The sequence below is a fragment of the Pyrus communis genome, chromosome 5 (genome assembly GCF_963583255.1).
Source record: "Pyrus communis chromosome 5, drPyrComm1.1, whole genome shotgun sequence".
Lineage (NCBI taxonomy): Eukaryota > Viridiplantae > Streptophyta > Magnoliopsida > Rosales > Rosaceae > Pyrus > Pyrus communis.
In genome coordinates this window covers 18,779,178-18,797,725 of record NC_084807.1, presented here as the reverse complement: position 1 = coordinate 18,797,725, position 18,548 = coordinate 18,779,178, and the positions used below count along the sequence as shown (strand labels likewise).

Here is an 18,548-nt window from a genome sequence, read left to right as displayed (position 1 = left end):
TCATTAACCGTTTTGGACGCTAACACTTATCTTAAATTTTTTTGTCTTTGTGCAGATTGGAAAATCTTATGTCACTTCCAAACTCAGGAATTATCCAAACTCAAGATCTTATGTAACTTTTCTATAACAAAAAAATAAAAAATAATTATCGAAAGTTTCAAGCTGTTGGTATTGCAATTCACAGAGCTGGTTCAAAGGCACAAGTTCTGAAGTTTTTTGACATAGTAAATGCCGGGATGTGATATAATGTGTGGTTGGAGAGAAAATAATTTCTTGCAGTCACAGTGACCAATAGCATTGGCATATTCATATACATTTTATTAGAGTTTTCTCAATCAATATGTTTGTAGTTTCATTACATAATAGGATTTTGTTCAACAATGGAGGGTTGAGGATTTTGATAATTGAAGAAGATAAATAATACGTTAAAAGTGACGTCAGATATATTTGAAATTTTTTTATTTTTTTTAAAACTTAATAAGATCGAAATTACCAATGCATAGTAAAATACGTAAGTAATTTAATATTGAATTTTCTGTGGGGTGCTAGGCGGAGTGCCAATAGAAAAGCCAAGTGAATTTAGTTGAAAATTTATTTAAAATGAGTAATTTTTGTAAAGAAACATTTTCGTATAAAAAAAGGATCGAAATCACAAAGAAACAAACAAACCGGACCGCGACTGTCATGATCCCTCTTCAGCCAAGAAACAAAGAGAAATAAACTGTGTCTCCTCTCATACGAATCCAAGAGCCTTCCACTCCCAGAAGGATTTGATGGGCGAAAGGGGTCGGAGCTTCCAGGTGGATCCGAACGTCCCCAGATATGTCTGCCAGAACTGCCGCAACTCTCTCTGCGTCATCGGCGCCGATTCCTACGCCGAAAAGTTCTTCCACGATTTCTCTCGCTCCGGTTCGTTTTCTTAAATCCCTGTATTAATTTTGCTTAATCCGTATTATGTGTGCATGTAATCGCGCAAATTTGTGTTCTGCGAATCGGATTATAGAATCCCAATTAGTCTCTGGGGGCTTTCAATTGAAGTTTCACATGGGTGAGATTGCGAAATGGTTTTCATGGATGGGCAAATTTATATTTAAAATGGGTTGGGTTTTGATTTAGTAAAGCTAAAGTGTTGTTCTTTTTGAACTTTTTTAATTTCAATTGCTGCCCGAAAACTTCAATTATGCTGGTTTAGGCGTTAAATTTTGCCATGGAGTGTTAATTTGTTGAGCAAATAGTTTGAAGTAGATATGGGACTTGTTGCTGGGCGTCCCTTGTTGTGAAGAGCTAAGTTGGAACTCTTTCTTTATGGAACCTTTACTAGAATGAGAGCCGGGTTGGAGTAATCGATCGAAATAAGCATATAATCACTAGAATCGCATGGTGCTTACTAAAATATAAGATTTCCTGAGTTGTATTTTTTTTTGCACATTTGAGTTTGTGATTTTACGTGGAGTTAAGGGTTTTTGATAGCCCAGTGCAGTGTTACAACAACAACAAAGCCTTTTCCCACTAAGTGGGGTTGGTTGTATGAATCCTAGAACGCCCGGTGCAGTGTTGTGTGCTGGAAATGGTTCATTGTTTTGTAATCAGTGAGTGTTTGGTGATGAACACATGCAGGTATGCAGGGCTCTTCAATGCATGGGGCGAACAGTGTGTTATCATCAATGCGGATGGACAATTCTTTTGTTTTGTTACCACAGCAAAGAGCCCAGGCACAAGGAGTCCCTCCACGTCCCCGTGGTGGAGCAGTCAATGCAGGCCAGTCTGGAAATGCAATGGATGAGTCCTTTGTGGTTGTTAATAAGTCTGAGTCCTCAGCGGATGGTGGTGGGGCTCATTTGCCATCACCTGATGGAGGACCCAATGGTCCTTTGCAGCCTAACAATTCTGGCTTTCACTCTACTATAACTCTCCTGAAACGGGCATTTGAAATTGCAAGCACCCAAACGCAGGTATGCATCAGAATGCAAAAGAACTTGACGTCTTATGGTATGTTGGTGCTGGTTATTGTTTTTTAAGTAGGTTATAATCTGTAGGCTTCTGCTAACATTTCCAGGTTGAGCAACCTTTATGCGTTGAATGCATGAGGGTATTGTCTGATAAACTTGACAAGGAGGTTGAAGATGTGAATAGGGACATTAAAGCATACGAAGCCTGTCTTAAACGCTTGGAGGGTGAGACAAGGGAAGTGCTTAGTGAGACTGATTTTCTCAAGGAAAAACTAAAGGTGCCTATGTCAAATATTGTCTAATGCAATAATATCTCTGTGATCTGTCTATGGATCGTTAAAAAAAGGTTGTTTTATTGCCATTATGCCTTCATTCCGAGGAATGTCGCAAATGACAACTCCAAGCGTCACACATCAATTGCCTACCTCCATTTAGGTGGCACTTTTAGAGATTGCGTGGCCAGTAGGATGCATTTGTCTGCATTAATATAAATACATTTGAGCTCTCATCCTGCATTCAAGTGTTATGTTCTTTTTCTTTGTTCTGTTGGTCATAACTGAACCTCTTATCCTTATTGATTACCCTTTTTTGTAGGAAGTATTCCATGACATGCAGAATAGTTTAAAAATTGTTTAGTTTAATCACTCTGATTTCCTTGGTTTGGATGAGTGGGGAAAGGTGGTTATAGCTTGCTGATAGGATATTTACTTCACTGTTTAGAGCATGCAGTTTGATCCAAAAATGGCACAAATATATAGGACTAGCCTATAAGCTGGAACAATCTTAGGCTTGCTATGGTTTATATTAATTGGAACCTACATATTTGTGAAGGTTTATTTTTTAAATTTAAGGCCAGGATATTAGCTTGCCTAGAATCGTGCAGCAATTGACCGAGATCAAAACTTCTTTTATATATATAAAACCCCTTCAAAAATATGTTTGGTTTCATATCAGCTTATTTTGTATCGTAATTTTCCAAAGTGAAGTCTAATGCTCACTGATCATCTTTGTATGCTATTTAAGATTGAGGAAGAAGAAAGAAAACTTGAAGCGGCAATTGAAGAGATGGAAAAACAGAATGCAGAAGTAAATAATGAACTGAAGGAACTTGAGTTGAAATCTAGCAGATTTAAGGAGTTGGAGGAGCGGTAAATTTCTTTTCCTCATGCTGTTTGTTGAATTTGTTGGTATACTTCCTGATAAAATATCAAGTGTGCATCAGTGCGTATCAGATTTCATCTCTTATACTCACCTTCTATATGTAAACCTGGGAAATGCTAATTGTTGATTCTTAACATGTGTCAGGTACTGGCACGAGTTCAATAATTTTCAGTTTCAATTGATTTCAAATCAGGTGTGCGACTTCTTCTCAATTACTTTCTTTGCAACTCCAGCTTTTGCATTACAAGCTTCTAGGAAGTACATTTGCTCTGTATGGCTGACTTTGTGTGGATATGTCTGGCTGTTGTTTGTCTTCAACTCTTCGTAATGTAGTTTATGTTAATTCTATATAGGTTCGTCTCGTCACCATTAGTTCTTGTCTTATAAAAGAAAAGAGTTGCATACATAGTGCACATGTGTTCTGCTTGATTTCTAACTTGTGAATAGATATGTTCATTGGAGTAAAACAATCATGCTTTGGAATCATTTAAATTTACTGTGGTGAACCCCTAGTCGGATATATCCTTTATGAGTCATCTGTTTCCCCACTTCATAAGGATTGATGATACCTCATTTCATAATTTACTTGGAATAAAGTGTAAGCCGGTAGGAAGAAAACAATGTTTCCTTGGTGCCCTGTGGGTATATTGTCGTTTGTGTCTATGAAATTTATTTTTGGTTAACAGGAAGACAGAGATGCAATTTTGGCCAAGATAGAAGTTTCGCAAGCACACTTGGAGTTGTTGAAACGAACTAATGTGCTCAATGATGCCTTTCCTATCTGGCATGATGGAGAATTTGGTACCATTAATAATTTTCGACTTGGACGACTTCCTAAAATTCCGGTTAGGAAGCCAAGCATGCATTTCCTTCTCTTTTGAGTTTGTCTTACGACCAGTTAATTGAATTTTCACTTCCACCCTTGAGACGGAAAATAGGCTCTGATATTGATGTTTACCATGTTGTGAAAACAACTAGGTTGAGTGGGATGAGATAAATGCTGCCTGGGGTCAAGCTTGCCTTCTTCTTCATACTATGTGTCAATATTTCCGGCCAAAGTTTCAGTATCGAATAAAAATACTTCCTATGGGCAGCTACCCTCGGATTATGGACAACAATAACAATACTTATGAGCTGTAAGTATGGATTATGCCTTTAAAAAATTCACTATTTTATTGTCTTTTTATGTTAAGGAACTGTTATTAGCACTCCAAAAAGTCATCCTGCATTCCAAAACAGATAAAAATATAAGGTAGAAAAGTGCTTCGAGGTTGACTCTTTTTTGGGGAGCTACCTCATTGTAATTTCATCTAATCTCACTATTGTAGTAAACAAACTTAGTAGATCCCCCTGGTTTAGCAGTATGTGGTGCATAAAGTGGAGATTTCAATTTACTATTTAATTGGAATCTCCCAAATGTCGAGTGGCTTGGTTAGATGATTATAAATGTATAACCAATTTTTGTATCTGTTTCTAATGTACAATTATAGATGTCTTGTGGGGAAGAATCTCTGGAAGTACCTGTGTACTGAATTTTAGACTCTATCAAGTTTACGCTCACCATTTTGTTGGATGGTTTGTTTAACTCGAGTATTTATTAGGTTTGGTCCGGTGAACTTGTTCTGGAGCACTCGATATGACAAAGCAATGACATTGTTCTTGACATGCCTCAAGGACTTTGCTGAATTTGCGAATTCCAAGGACCAAGAAAACAACATACCACCTGAAAAACGCTTTAAATTGCCCTACAAGTAAGTTATGCAATATGTATCGATAGTATGTTATATCATGTACAAGGTTTTTTCGTCTCTCCTTCATATTTCATTGTTCATAAATGATGCAATATTTGCATCTATGACCATAACTTTATCTTGTTTACCCCTTCAACCATTTTAAAGCATATGACGTCTACAACACCGGCATAAGTTCTAAATGGTCTGACGAGTTTTTCATCTGCATTGTTATCCACATACTTAATACTGTGTATAATTATTCTTTTCTATTAGGAAAGAGGATAGACTTCGGTCATGATTCCATTATCCGTCTTGGACTTATTGATGTGCAGGATTGAGAATGACAAGGTGGAAACCTATTCGATCACTCAAAGCTTCAATAAGCAGGAGAATTGGACCAAAGCTCTCAAGTACACCCTCTGCAATTTGAAATGGGCTCTGTATTGGTTTGTTGGGAACACAAACTTCCAGCCTCTTTCCGCAGTAGTGTCGTCGTCACATGCTGAAGTCTCAGGTGTAGGCTCTTTGTACTCAAGACGCAGTACCGACTCCAAGTCTGAGTTCCAAAACTCATCGCATCCATGACATAGATGTCGAGTACACATCATACACCGACATGTATATAGAAACGCCATAGTTTAGTCTTGTGCAGTTAAAAGCATATTTTTTAGCGTATTGTAATACTCTACTGAAGTATTCATAGTACCAGAGCAAAGGATTGCTGTTTTTTTTTTTCTTTTTCCCCTGCAATACTTGTTGAATTTCAGATTCTTAAAAAGGAAGAAAAGCTTATGAAACTTATTTTAATAAACGGATACCCATAGCCGTACCCATTAAATTTATATGGGCGGATGACCGCGACTATTTTTCCCATCTCTTTAAATCATTAAGACAGGGACACAGGAGTTGTATAAAAGTATCATTTTGTCTCAACAAGCATATGGAATGCATGGCATCACTTTGCGAACGCACGAGAAGGGACGTTTCCTCAATTTTTGCTGATTCCTTGCATGGCTATTTAACATGACAAGTCTTTGCATAACTACAGTAATATGTTCTCCTAAATTGCATCGAAGTTTGGATTTGAATATCTCACACATAAGTGTAACTAAGTTGGTTAGAATAATGAGCTTTTTTTTTTCTTTCTTTTTTTTTTTTTTTTTTTTGCATTGAAGTTTGAATTGAATATTGCTTGAATGAAAATGAACGCATGCAAAGTCCCTATTCTAGTTGTTATGGAATTAAAACTGTAAGAATGTGAGGGCAAAGTCTCACATCAGTGAGGGACCAAATAATGGACATTAGTGAGGTACCAAACCATGCAAGGGATTATAAGAAGTTGGACTACTCCACATATTATCAATTGATTTTATAATAGAACCTCAACTTTCTACCTCATATCAAAGTAGGTTGGCCCACATGCGAAACCCAATTGACACACGTGCTCCACGTCACCCTGTTGGTGTTATCCACGTGTCATGCTTGAAAATTTGCCACACGTGAGGGGGTGTGTGAGAATGTGAGAACAATTTCCACATCGGTGAGGGATCAAATCATACAAGGACTTTCAGAGGTTGGACAACTTTCCATATTACCAATTGGTTTTACAATGGAATCTCAACTATCTTCAAAAATCATCACTGACATGAATCTTGCATGATCATAAAAACAGCTGAAGAACTTGAAAACTGCAAAAACTCACACTCAAGCTTGCACGTATAAATAGAATACCTTGGTGTGTTGCAAAGACAGCTCTCAGCTACAATTAAAACTAGAGAACTAGCTAAGCGATCATCTTAAGCGTTAGCAGCAGCCATGTCTCGCCTAATCGGATTCTTAGCCGTTCTCCTGCTCCTTTCGATCACTGCACACTCGGCGCCTTCATGCCCTGCAGTGAAACAGGAGGTGGCTCCGTGCGTCACTTTCGTGAAAGGTGGAGCCGACGCCAAGCCATCGGAGGAGTGTTGCAAAGGTGTCAAGAACCTGAGCGTGAATGCCGCTAACAAGGCAGACAAGGAAGCTGTTTGCTTGTGCCTCAAGCAAGCGTTGTCTACCGTTGGAACCTATAATCCCTCTCAAGTCTCTGCGCTTCCCAAGAAGTGTGGGATTTCCCTCGACCTCCCTGCAATCGACAAAGACACCGACTGCACAAAGTAATTGATACACTTCAAATCGCTTAAGGTATCACATTTCTGATCACTTTAGCTCATCATGTGACGTTGATGTGTACTTGCTACGTTAGTTATATATTATGATCAACGGTTAATTTATTGTCACATCAGAACAACTAATGCGGTCAGGAAATACGATTATTCTAGATTTGAAATATTACATTAACACTTATCTTTCTAATTAAGTTTCTTCATTTGAGTTACTGATTTATCTTCATTATTTTTTCATGCAGGGCTGAATGTTTTATCATGCAAAGTGATCTTATAAATAAATTGTACCACATGAATGTACTATCAGAGCTTTACTAATAATGCCACTTGTATGAGAACAACCTATAAATTATAAATCACCGATATATTCTGTCCTTAATCTGTTTTTCATTATTATTGTTTGTAAATGGTTGAAATGAAGATTTTACAAATTTCAACTGTTAAAATGATTAAAAGCAAACAACAATGTCATATCGATAAATATTACCTTCAAAAGAATTGAATTACAGAAATCATCAAGTGCGTCCTTGGCCCTTTCTCATCTCTAGTAACCGATCAAGTTTCTTCCTCCTCTCCCGCTTTTTGATTAGGGCGAGTCACTCAAGTCCCTCAACATTACGGAACACATATTATAACACGCCTAGATTCCTTAAATTTGATTAAAAAAAATTTTCATCATTTTGTTGTGAATAGAATTATTAATTAGGAATGTGATTGCGTAAACTTAAATAGAATCTCAATAGGATTGGGAGATCAAATCCTCATGAGTTTATATTACTTGTAAGACAAGAAAATTCATCATGATTAGTATAAATAAAAGTACAAGGCCAAGGGTTGAGTACACAATTCTCATACACTTGAGCCCTTTTGTCTTTGTCCTCTCTCTCTCCCACTTTTAAAATTAGTTTCACAACACGTTATTAGCACGGCGTGTCTCACGAGAAAAGAGGATCATGAAGGAAACCCCGCGAAAGCTTTTTACCATCTTCATCAACATCCAAGTAATGATAAACCCTAGTCTATTTAATTTTAATTTATTTTATGCCATGTATACTATGATTATTGTTCTATGCTATATGCATTTCTTTAATGTTGATGAATAAGTGTGGGTATATCTAAAAAGAAGAACAAATGAAGGGATTCCAAAACCCTAAATCACAGAAGTCGCAGCTTAGAGTCACACTTGTTAAGTAACGGTGTCAACATATGGTATAAAAAGTATTTGTTAAGTAATACATCACCTTTTATTAATTAAAATGCTAGGTGGTACAACTTCATTCTACATTAATTAAAAAATGTGGAGTTGTTTTCCTGGGAAATTGAGAGAGAAAGTCTTTCTTCTTCGTTGAACCAAAGTCCAAGAACAACAGAGCCATAATGGTTTTCTCTATGTTCTTCTTCGTTTGGAATTAGACATTTCTTCTCGGTTTAAAACTTAGGTTGCACAACATCTGCACAATCATTGTGGTTTTCTCTCTTCCACTACCAGTCCAGACCATTAGGTGGTCCTTAGAGGTCTCACAAGTGCTTCTTCGGACTTCTAAGTGGTTCCAGGGCCACCTGGGTCCATTCGCATCCGCCCCTATTCCCTACTATGAGACTCGTGTCAGCAACTATTGTACCTATCGAGAACTGACAACAATTACTGTTATCTCCTAATAAAAAAGACCTGATGCGATTACATTCAAAATAGTGTTCTGAATAGAATTATTAATTTAAAATGTGATTTTATAAATTAAAAGTATAATCCCAATATCGTAAGTTTGTATTACTTGCAAAAAAGAAAAAAGTTCAAAAAAAAAAAAAAAACCATCATCTACAAAACCAATAATTGTCTACATACGACATGACGTTTAAAATACGGCATGGTACGTATTGCACGACATAGCGCTTACCAAGACTTCAATTACAACGGCACGCCGTTTCAACATGTTTGTTTTTCATTTCTTTCCAAACCTATTGTGTTGGGAATTCGTGAAAAAATGAAGCATTTTTGCTGCCAATGGAGTTTCTGTCTCCTCGCCTCTAGAAGAGAACTGAGAAGATTCAGAAAGGTAATTGCTTTTCAACAGTTCTCTTTCTGTTTTCTTATTTTCTGTTTGGATCCCGAGAAAATATACTGCACCGACGCAAAATCTTATATTTTGTTGATTGTAACAACTCTTCCTGTAATACAGTCACTGCTCTCATTCTTTTCAGCTTTCGTGTAAACCCCAGCTGGGTTCCTCAAATTCAAGCCCTCAAAAAATATTGGGTACTTTAATTCATGATATGAGCAGTCTGTTTTGGGTTCTTTTCATGGGTGCTAAGCTACTGATTCACATTTGATATGTATATATGGAACCTATGACAATGCTTCTTGAGTAGTTATTTGAATTGATAAAATTGAGGAATTGTATAAAGATGTGATCTTGGGATCCAAATGTTTCTAGATATTGCAACCCTGTAAGAGTTCATACAACACAGAACTTAGGAATGTAAGATTTTCTTTTATTTTCACCTTTTTGTTTCATTTTCGTGTAATGTTTAGACATCTGCTTCTTTTTTAGCAGAAGTTAGCTGCCATAAATGGCTTGCAGACGAAGTGTCTCCACGACAGTGACCTTTGTCACTCGACGTTTCAACCCGTCATTTAGTCACATTCTTCATGATAACAATGAGGATACTAAACCAACTTCACCAAATTCAAGTTCAACTCCATCTGTGATCAAGAGCATTTTGCCAAGTCCATACAACTCAATCACTCGATTTTGTTTTGGTTCTCAATGTAGAGAGAGGACAGGCTCATCACTGGCTTGGAAAATGGGACTTGGCTCCTTTTCTTGTCGGTATATGTCTACTGTAATTGGTGATGGGTCTGATAAGATTAATGACACTGGCTATTTTGCTGAGGTTATTGCGGATAAAACATTGGAAGTGGTAACCTCCCAAGCCCCTGCTGTGAGTGAAGTGGCTGTTGCAGCAGCGGATTCTTTCCCCCCAGTTGCTGCCCTGCAGTACTTGATCGATGGTGTCCATTCTTTTACCGGATTGAATTGGTAACGGAATTGATTTTAGAGAATTCTCTTACTTTTTATCTCTGATGTTTATGTCTCCTATTGTGTATGATTTTAAAGTTACAAGTTTTATCTTCAAGTACTTTTCTATGAATTCTTGAAATTGATTAATTGATTTTCCAGGTGGGCATCAATAGCTTTAACAACTATTCTGATTCGAGGGGCTACAGTTCCACTTCTTATAGATCAACTCAGGGCCACTACACAACTTAATGTTAGTTGTTCATTCCCTTAAGCTCAATGGATTTGTGTGTGTGTCTGTGTGCGTGTGCACGTGCAGATTTGTTATTGAACAATAGAACATTCCGTTAGTATCTCAATTTGTTTATTTGAGATTTTTTTTCTACTGTGTTACAGTTAATGAGGCCGCGCTTAGAGGAGTTAAGACAACAGATGCAAAATATGGTATGCATTTCTTTCTTCTTTGGGGGGTGGGGGACAGTAGACAAACTGGAATCATGATAATCTAATATGCTGAGATTCTCATCAAAATTCATCATAAGAAGCAAATTTGGACAACATCCTATATTGTCTATCTCATATTAACCTCGGTACTTTCCTCATTTGATATTGTGCACGGCATACAGTTTTCAGAAAGCTTCATTTGCAGGGTTTTGATACATTTTATTTGTTAGGCAACAGATCCAAATGTTATGCAAGAGGGTCAGAGACGAATGAAGGCATTGTTCAACGAGTAAGTAATTTGTTACTGTCTGATGTAATCACTTCTGATGTTTAACTATTTTCCTTTTATATATGCTAGCTTGTCAGTCATACGTGAACTTTGAGTTTAAATGCATGCAAGTCTTTCTTTCACTATGATACATAAATGTTTTTATCTGAAGATAACCAATTCAAAAGTTAAGAATTTTAAGACCACTTCTAATTGCAACAAGTGCTTAATACTGATTGGTTTACAAAATGAAAAATGGGGGATAATTCACTATTAAAGGCAAACTACGATATTATTTAGAAGAGACCTAAATATAAAGCCAGAAAGTCTTCTTCCTGAGTTTTCCTAGGGTAGCCTTCTCACATGAGGATTTGACAACTATTTTTCCTGTAGATTTTCATTATTTTCAGATTAAGGGAGTACATACACAGTGTGTCCTTTTACTTCTCAATTTCTTTATCATTGTTTCTCATGCAACTTTCTTGTGTTGGCATGTGCGTGCTTCTAACTATGTGAAACTTGCACGAGTTTGTGCAGATATGGAGTCACTCCGTTTTCTCAATTGAAAGGACTGTTCATTCAAGGTCCCATCTTCGTCTGTTTTTTCTTAGCTGTAAGATATCAGAGCCCTTCAGTTTTATAGAATTTTGTTCGAACTATTCGTTTAATATCTGATTGTTGTCACAACTTTCCAAATTTCAAGTTATGTTTCATTTTCTTACTCTTGTAATGTAGATTAGAAACATGGCCGAGAAGGTTCCTTCTTTTGAAAGTGGTGGGGCTCTTTGGTTTACTAATCTCGCTACCCCCGATAGTCTTCTCATCCTTCCAGTTCTAACATCATTGACATTTCTGATTACAGTAGAGGTACGCTTTGTTTACTTGGGTTTATGATGAACATTTGGTTTTTTATATTTCTATCAGATGCTTTCTTCCTTGTGTTATTGCTGTAATGCTTTTTGAAGGGCGAGCAAATATGTGATTTTCCATTTTTTTTAGTGCAATATGCAGGAGGGTCTGGAAGGGAATCCTATTGCCCAAACTATGAAAAACTATTCTAGAATCCTTGCTGCCATTTCAATTCCTGTGATGATGAGTTTCCCTAAGGTTTGTGAATTTACTGAATTTAATGCGTATTGCGTGTAGGGTATGTGCATAATCTTGTATTTTGCTTTGTTGTCTTTCCAGGCGCTGTTCTGTTATTGGCTGACCTCCAACATGTTCTCCCTTGCATATGGATTAGGTGAGTTCTTCCTGCAAATCATGAACTGCAATTTGTATGTAAATGTTTCATAACTGTACTTATGAATTGAAGTTGCTTTAATCAGAGGCCAAAATGTGATTCAGCATATTAACGTCGGTTTCCTGATCCCAGTTTGTCAGCACTAAAATCACATTTTTTGGAGCATGTTAGAAAAATAGTAAAATATAACCCATTAGAGGGACCAGTACCCTTTTGACAGAATCTGGTGATTCTTTTCGCCTCTTGAACATGTTTAAGCTTAACTTGTTTCTCTCGTATTTTGCGCTGACAGACTTTCTTGTGTAGTAATTAGGCGCCCAGAGGTGAAGAGTTACCTTCGCCTTCCAGTAATTCCCATGCCACCTCCTACTGCATCCAAGCCTCATTCCTTTATGTCTTCGGCAATTGAACAAGATACTACCGTTGAATCAGAACCTTCGTTATGCTCAGAGCAAACAAAGGCAGCAGACACAAGAATATCACGGACTTCAATTCTCAAGCAGAGACTTAGAATTCTGGAAAAGAAAATCAAGTTAAAAAAGAAGCAAAATAAGATGTGAACGCAACAAGTTTATGGTGCAGCGGATGATGAAAAGTTTTCGGTAGACAGGCTATAAATCAGTTAACAGAGGAATGGAATCCTTTTCGTTAGAACATGTTCTTAGACAAATAGTGTTACCCATTTTTCTACAATGTGATTTTAAGCTCATAATCTTATATCAAATGATCCTAAAATAAAGTTTAGGTGACTCATATTATTATTATTGTTATTGAATGACTTGACAATGACATGGCATGATGAAAAGATATGAGAGCATTTTTGCTCGAGTGGTGGTGAGCATTACCACCGCATGAATTGCCGTTGAATGAGCGGTTATGCTCTTCAAGTGCGTTGCTAAGTGGTTATGCTGTTGTTTCCGTCAACCCTTGCCTTACGCACTCATCAATTTACCGTCTCATATGATGCACAGTTACCATATATATATGTGTAGGTTTGTTTAAGATTGGCTAATTTGTATGCGCCGGAAGAGGTTTCAAGTTCAAATGCCTGAACGAGGATGCTGTCGAGTTTGCATAATTTGCCTGTGTTGTTATTTAATACAGAAACGAAAAGGAACATTGAGCATGCAGACTGGTTATTTCCCCCTTCTCTTTTATACATAGAAAACGGTCCAGTGTGATGAAGGTTAATGGCTCGTAAAACAAATGGAACCCTATTTATGTGTATGTATCTAGTGATGTTCTGCAGTAAAATCGGGCTCAGCGGGCTTCTGAGGCAGCAATGCCAGCAATGTCGTTGAAGGTCTTGTGTCGCGCTTAACCTTTTGTCGCAACCCTCGCAGCGCGTTGGCTGCAAACTTTGATGCATACACAGCGGCAAGGAGGCTTGGTAAGGTTCCTGCATCTCTCGTCAAAGCATCTTGCAGCCTGTCTTCTTCTTCGCGTACGGATTTTTCAAGCTTTCTCTTCCAGTGCCGGCGCCAAGCTGCTTGTATGAAACGGGCTGACCATGTTCTCCACAGCAGGGAGTAGAACCTGAAAAGTAACAGTTGTAGCTTGCAGCATAAGAAGTTACACACCAAAGACCAAAACAATCAACAAGAATACTAATCGCAATCCATATATCGGTTTAATTCTTTGCTTCTACATAACACAAGTTTCCTTCAAGTCATTAGAATTACTATAATTAGAGCCTTGCCTGAAAGTGCGTCGGAGCTGCTTACTGTGCAGGCGCCGAAACTGGGAGGCGACAAACTTCAAATCATCAGCCATGAGTGCAAACGCTTCAACCTCGGTTTTAGCTTCCACTGTCCTAGTGGAGGTGGGGAGATTGGTGGAAAAGTTTGGATCCAAGGCCCATGTAAGAAGCTCTTCTCCACAGAAGTCACCAGCCTTAAGATCAGCTGTGTTAAAGAAGCCGGTTCTTCCACCATTCGTAGTCATAGTTGCTAAATTTCCGCGCATAATAAACAGCATCTCATCTACCGGATCACCTTCTCGGGTTATGAAGCTCTTGTCCGTATACAGAACTGGCTTGAGGCGATCGCACATGGCATCCATCAGTTGTTCATCCATTTTTTCGAACATTGGCACCTACAACAAATTGAGCTGATTAACACAACTGCTAAAATTTGGATAGAGCAAGTATGCAGAAGTTAGAAATGAAAACACTCACTCTCTTGAGAAGAGCCAAGCAAAGATGGCGCTTTATGTCCTTTCGTATGTCTTTAGGAAGGTTACGAACGAGATTATCTTCCTCAACACCTCTTGTTTCTTGCCATTTGTACTGATCATACTGTCGGATCCTTTCCCTCAATTTCTCTGGGAGCATTCGGTGTGACATCCACTGTTCTGCATCACGCCTTTTCACTCTCATTTCTTCAACCCTCACAGTTGTGGACTGCAGATACTTCTACAACATCACAAAAAAGGTCAGTATCTTAGACTTTTGATCATTCAATCCAGGACAAAAGTAAAATCGCCAAATTGACTATTACCTGCATATTTCCAATGAGCAACGAAAACAGAACTAATCCGGAGATCGATATGGCGACTGCAAATAGTATCTCCCAAACATATGTGCTTGTTTGGAGGTTTTGGCCAAGTAAACTGCAAAACTTCAGAGTTTTAGATGCTACACTTCACAATTCTATTAGGAACGGAGTTAAAGGATCACGATTACACACCTAAGGTTGCGCAGACCCCACCAGAAGCAGAACAAGAATTTCTTTGGAAAATCTTTGGTCTCCGTCACACCAGACGCAAGAGCTTCATTATATATTCCAAAGTTGAACACTGATGAATTTTTAATGTTGCCCGGTTCACTGAAGGCGCAAGAAGCGTTCATCTTTGCAATAAAGCTTACATCAGTGCCACCCTTAGGAACACAGTACAGGAATTTCTTACAATCAACGTTCCCATTGCACTGATCGCACCAGCACGTGTACTCGCGTTCCACGGAGAGCAAGTACCAAAAGGCTCCAACTATCTGGTATAACACGTTCGCTATCGTATCAGAAATGCCACATGATTTTCTTAGATATTTTTTAGGACTCGAAAACTATCAAAAGATCAAACCAAACTTACGTGACCGGCTAGCATGAAGAGCAGAAGATTGACAGCAGCCCCGGCCCATGCTGTTTCGGTCATGAAACCAGAAGTTCTTGTTACTTCTTGGCAGAGTGGATAGATCCTCCAAAATCTTGGCACATATTGCGCAACGATTATAAACTTCAACAAATCCTTTGCAACCAGTGGAACCGGACCCGAGATTGTAGGGATTATAACAAAAACTACAACCTGAACAGATTTAGCAAATCCAAAAAAAAAAAACGTCAGAGTCTTGAGTCGCAGACATAAGTTCCAATCAGAGATATGGTTGACGGAGATCACTCCGTTTCAATAACAAAAGCATGTACAAACTTCCTGTAGCTTTCGGATATTAAACAAAGAACTTCGTTTTCTGAAATTGATATGATTGAACAATTTGTCAAACTCCTGACTATACCTGTGGCAGGGGAAGAATGGCTAGAATGTCAACGATGAAGTATGAGGACAAGTATCTTTTCGCAATGGCCACGGGATCATCAATTAGCTCACCCCTCCCAAATACGCGAGAAGACGGGGCAATAAACCCCGTGCGGAACTGAAGGATGATGTGAAATACATGAAACATGTCGGTACATGATCGAAGAACACAAACAGTGATCTGCAATGTCTTGTGTAAATTGAGGCATTTCTTTTTGCCATCAACCACCGCGGAATAAAAAAACAGCGGGTCCAAGGACACAGCTATGACACAAGAGAGCACAAATATCCTATTCCAATTCTGAAGGAATGGCCCCTGAGGGTGAAGAATTTTCCTCCTGGAGCCTGACTCATTTGTTAGCCCGTTACCTACAGAAGTGGAACTTGATGGTTTTTTCAAGCTTCTAAACCTGTCAGAACCTCTCTCCAGTCCGCTCCGAATACTCCTCAAAACTGCATTCACAGATGGTATCGCTCTTCTTGGATTTCGTCCATCATCAGAAGAAGCTTCCTTTTCAGAACTTAGAGGTCTCTCCAAATGCCAATCTTCAAACCTGGATAGAACAGCAAACGTAGCAAGCAGCAGAGAAGAAACTAATTAATTAAGGCAGACAACTAAATCAAGGATCAACTGCACGAAAATGTTCCTGATTATGAATTCAGTGTTTTATTCAACATTAGTATCACAAGCACCGATCTTCTCTCAATCGAGTTAGTTACTGGCAGGGATGGGCAAATTACCCGCGTAACCGTGTTTATCCGCTCATTTAAACTTCACGATTACAGTTATGAGTAACTGTTTAGATAAATAAACGGTTATGGATATAACCGTTTACCCATGAAATTTAAATGGGTGGTTATGGGTATTAACCGCGGTTATAAACGGGTAACCGTTTACCTATTTATTTTATATATGTAAAATTAACACAAACCATGTTTTTTATTGGACAAAACTTAGATCAATGCTATTAACGATAGTGCATGGTTTATGTAGCTAATTATAATATAATGTAGCTCATTATATATATTATGTTAATACTTTACATTATGGGTTAAATAACCCAAGAATGCTGTCTTCTAAACAGTTTTTGAAACCCAAGAGTACTTAGCAAATATTATATTACCTTCATTGGTAACAGTTAAAAATATCATCCGTAAATTATTATTTCAATTATTGGAATGGTATAAGGACTTAAAAAATTAAAAATACAGAAATGTATGATGAATGTACCAATAACGGTGTTTAATTGTTATTAAAAAAAAAAAAAAAGAGAAAAAAAAAGAAAAGAAAGATAAACTGGTTGAAAAGGGAAAATGGCTGGACGGGTATTAAACGGCTACGATTAAATGGATATGGTTAACTGTTTATAAACGGTTATGAGTATGAGTATAACCGTTTAGACAATTACCAACGGGTAAACGGTTATGCAGGCATGAGCATAAACGGTTATGGGTAAATAACCGCAGTTACCCGTTCACCATAACCGTTGCCCATCCTAGTTACTGCATTTAAATGGTGATATTTACTTATTTTGCAACTAGTAACATAAGGCAGGTGCACAAACAATTGTGCGAAAGAATAGTAGGTGCCGAAAGTAATAGCAGCAGCATTGGACAAACTAACCTTACAAATTTATGCTCCTTGCGGTTCATAATTCTGATATTGGATTCCTCTTATTAACTGCTCTTTGGTATTGAAATCTACTTCGCTAAAACTGGAAGGGGCGCACGATATAACAGACCTAATAAGAACAGAATTATAAATAATGGCATTAACCTCTTAAGCAATAGTGATAGACATAACAGCAATTTTCCAATAGAATAATCAGTCTGCAAAATCGACGTTTTCACACTTGAAACAAAACAACCATGCAGTGATCATTTTCTTCTAAGCTGAGTTGATCATTGTAAAGGCATTGACTAAAAAGTCTGAATCAAAGAAAGAATATTACCAAAAAAGTAGAAACAGGATGAAGACATGGTAATTGAAAATCATCCATAGTTAAACCCGATGAACACTAAACCAGAGAAAACCCTAACGAACATTCAAAAAGAACAAAATATATAACGCTCCCTTGTCCCCTCATACTAGTTAACTTTCTGTTTGGTTGCTGAGAAAAGAAAACTTCAACTTTCAAAACTTCTGTGCTTATATATATTGGTATACGTTATTTTCCCACAGAATGAAAACCCATGTCAGAAAAAGCAAGACTGATGCATCAGACCTAAACCCAACAAAGATGAAGTTTCTTATTTTCTGATATTCTCAAAGTTATGAGTATTTTCTCTTCGTTTCTCACCTTATTTTCTCGGACCCCAAACAATAAACCAAAGGCCACAGAACTTGATGATGAAGAAATCAAGGGAAAAAAAAGAATATGTTACAACTTGTAGGGAGATTTCGTTTGTGAAAAAGCAAAATAAGTTTTGCAGAGAGAGTTTGCAAATAGCAGTTACGCTTGTTCTCGTGTGATTTTTAAGAGAAAAATAATAGCGGGATGGAATAAAAACACAAGACAGAGAGAGAGTCCACGCGTGTGAAGAGTCCAAGTCAAGCCCAGCGAACCTCCGAGAAACTGTTCGAGGATGGTTAAAACTATTTTCCATGATTTTACTATTTTATATATTGTCTGGGCTACATGGCTAGAGCCCACTTACCACCATGCCTTTTATATATTATCTTTCGGGGTCATTAGTTTATTACGTGTTTTAAACACAATGCAAGCGTTTATTGGACGTTGATGATATTGAGGCTAAATTGTAATTTCGTAAGAAAAATCTCTCATAACTTATTGGGACTTCAAATACTTCTAACTAATTGTCCTAACCCATGGAAAAAGATCCTCGTCGGATCCTTTTCTTAAGAATTCTGCAATCGTATCCGTTCGTCGCTGTCATATATTTAGCAATTATTTATGGATAATTGTTTTGTCATTCAAAGTTTATTGTATTTGGGAGAAAGACTTGAAAGATAAAATGAGGGCAACTGATATGGATACTTGGTTGTGAAGCTTTGAAAAAAATAGTAAAATTATTTTGTGTT

General features: G+C 37.6%; 4 protein-coding genes across 9 annotated transcripts; 3 read left to right on the top strand and 1 right to left on the bottom strand.

Moving 5' to 3' along the window:
* The first annotated feature begins 652 nt into the window (after nucleotides 1–652).
* LOC137734214 (beclin-1-like protein) lies at nucleotides 653–5,576 on the top strand. The gene is made up of 9 exons (XM_068473515.1): nucleotides 653–909; nucleotides 1,618–1,952; nucleotides 2,057–2,227; nucleotides 2,973–3,097; nucleotides 3,255–3,303; nucleotides 3,797–3,955; nucleotides 4,089–4,246; nucleotides 4,712–4,861; nucleotides 5,176–5,576. The coding sequence occupies exons 1-9, from the start codon at nucleotides 774–776 to the stop codon at nucleotides 5,426–5,428; spliced, it is 1,536 nt and encodes a 511-aa protein (XP_068329616.1). The 5' UTR covers nucleotides 653–773; the 3' UTR covers nucleotides 5,429–5,576.
* A 1,082-nt stretch (nucleotides 5,577–6,658) lies between these two features.
* LOC137734348 (non-specific lipid-transfer protein A-like) lies at nucleotides 6,659–7,000 on the top strand. Its single transcript, XM_068473629.1, has one exon. The coding sequence runs from the start codon at nucleotides 6,659–6,661 to the stop codon at nucleotides 6,998–7,000; it is 342 nt and encodes a 113-aa protein (XP_068329730.1).
* A 1,961-nt stretch (nucleotides 7,001–8,961) lies between these two features.
* LOC137734037 (mitochondrial inner membrane protein OXA1-like) lies at nucleotides 8,962–12,770 on the top strand. Of its 6 annotated transcripts, none has more exons than XM_068473286.1 (11): nucleotides 8,970–9,059; nucleotides 9,183–9,259; nucleotides 9,558–10,043; nucleotides 10,185–10,275; nucleotides 10,419–10,466; nucleotides 10,697–10,755; nucleotides 11,272–11,347; nucleotides 11,470–11,601; nucleotides 11,734–11,841; nucleotides 11,923–11,977; nucleotides 12,284–12,770. In XM_068473286.1, the coding sequence occupies exons 3-11, from the start codon at nucleotides 9,574–9,576 to the stop codon at nucleotides 12,535–12,537; spliced, it is 1,293 nt and encodes a 430-aa protein (XP_068329387.1). In that variant the 5' UTR covers nucleotides 8,970–9,059; nucleotides 9,183–9,259; nucleotides 9,558–9,573; the 3' UTR covers nucleotides 12,538–12,770. The 6 variants fall into 6 exon arrangements, with proteins under 6 accessions (XP_068329386.1, XP_068329392.1, XP_068329387.1 ...); XM_068473289.1 differs by having other exon boundaries at nucleotides 9,555–10,043; XM_068473288.1 differs by having other exon boundaries at nucleotides 8,992–9,059; nucleotides 9,205–9,259.
* Nucleotides 12,771–13,110: 340 nt separating this feature from the next.
* On the bottom strand, nucleotides 13,111–17,967 carry LOC137734038 (cyclic nucleotide-gated ion channel 1-like). Its single transcript, XM_068473292.1, has 9 exons — nucleotides 17,806–17,967; nucleotides 17,130–17,247; nucleotides 15,486–16,059; nucleotides 15,065–15,277; nucleotides 14,665–14,966; nucleotides 14,476–14,587; nucleotides 14,154–14,390; nucleotides 13,677–14,071; nucleotides 13,111–13,513 (listed from the first exon to the last, which is right to left on the bottom strand). Exons 2-9 carry the CDS (start codon nucleotides 17,156–17,158, stop codon nucleotides 13,210–13,212), a joined length of 2,166 nt encoding a protein of 721 aa, XP_068329393.1. The 5' UTR covers nucleotides 17,159–17,247; nucleotides 17,806–17,967; the 3' UTR covers nucleotides 13,111–13,209.
* Between the last annotated feature and the right edge of the window lie 581 nt (nucleotides 17,968–18,548).

Bases quoted from the DNA above. Each gene is read 5' to 3' on its own strand.
- LOC137734038 (XM_068473292.1), bottom strand. From the start codon at position 17,158: ATGAACCGCAAGGAGCATAAATTTGTAAG. The intron at 15,278-15,485 runs GTATAGTCAGGA...AAATCTGTTCAG, and splicing joins CCATTCTTCCCCTGCCACAG to GTTGTAGTTTTTGTTATAAT. The intron at 14,588-14,664 runs GTGTGTAATCGT...GAAGTTTTGCAG, and splicing joins TGGGGTCTGCGCAACCTTAG to TTTACTTGGCCAAAACCTCC.
- LOC137734214 (XM_068473515.1), top strand. From the start codon at position 774: ATGGGCGAAAGGGGTCGGAGCTTCCAGGTGGATCCGAACGTCCCCAGA. The intron at 3,098-3,254 runs GTAAATTTCTTT...AACATGTGTCAG, and splicing joins TTTAAGGAGTTGGAGGAGCG to GTACTGGCACGAGTTCAATA. The intron at 3,956-4,088 runs GTTAGGAAGCCA...GAAAACAACTAG, and splicing joins GACGACTTCCTAAAATTCCG to GTTGAGTGGGATGAGATAAA.
- LOC137734348 (XM_068473629.1), top strand. From the start codon at position 6,659: ATGTCTCGCCTAATCGGATTCTTAGCCGTTCTCCTGCTCCTTTCGATC.
- LOC137734037 (XM_068473285.1), top strand. From the start codon at position 9,574: ATGGCTTGCAGACGAAGTGTCTCCACGACAGTGACCTTTGTCACTCGA. The intron at 11,602-11,733 runs GTACGCTTTGTT...CATTTTTTTTAG, and splicing joins CATTTCTGATTACAGTAGAG to TGCAATATGCAGGAGGGTCT. The intron at 11,978-12,283 runs GTGAGTTCTTCC...TTTCTTGTGTAG, and splicing joins CTCCCTTGCATATGGATTAG to TAATTAGGCGCCCAGAGGTG.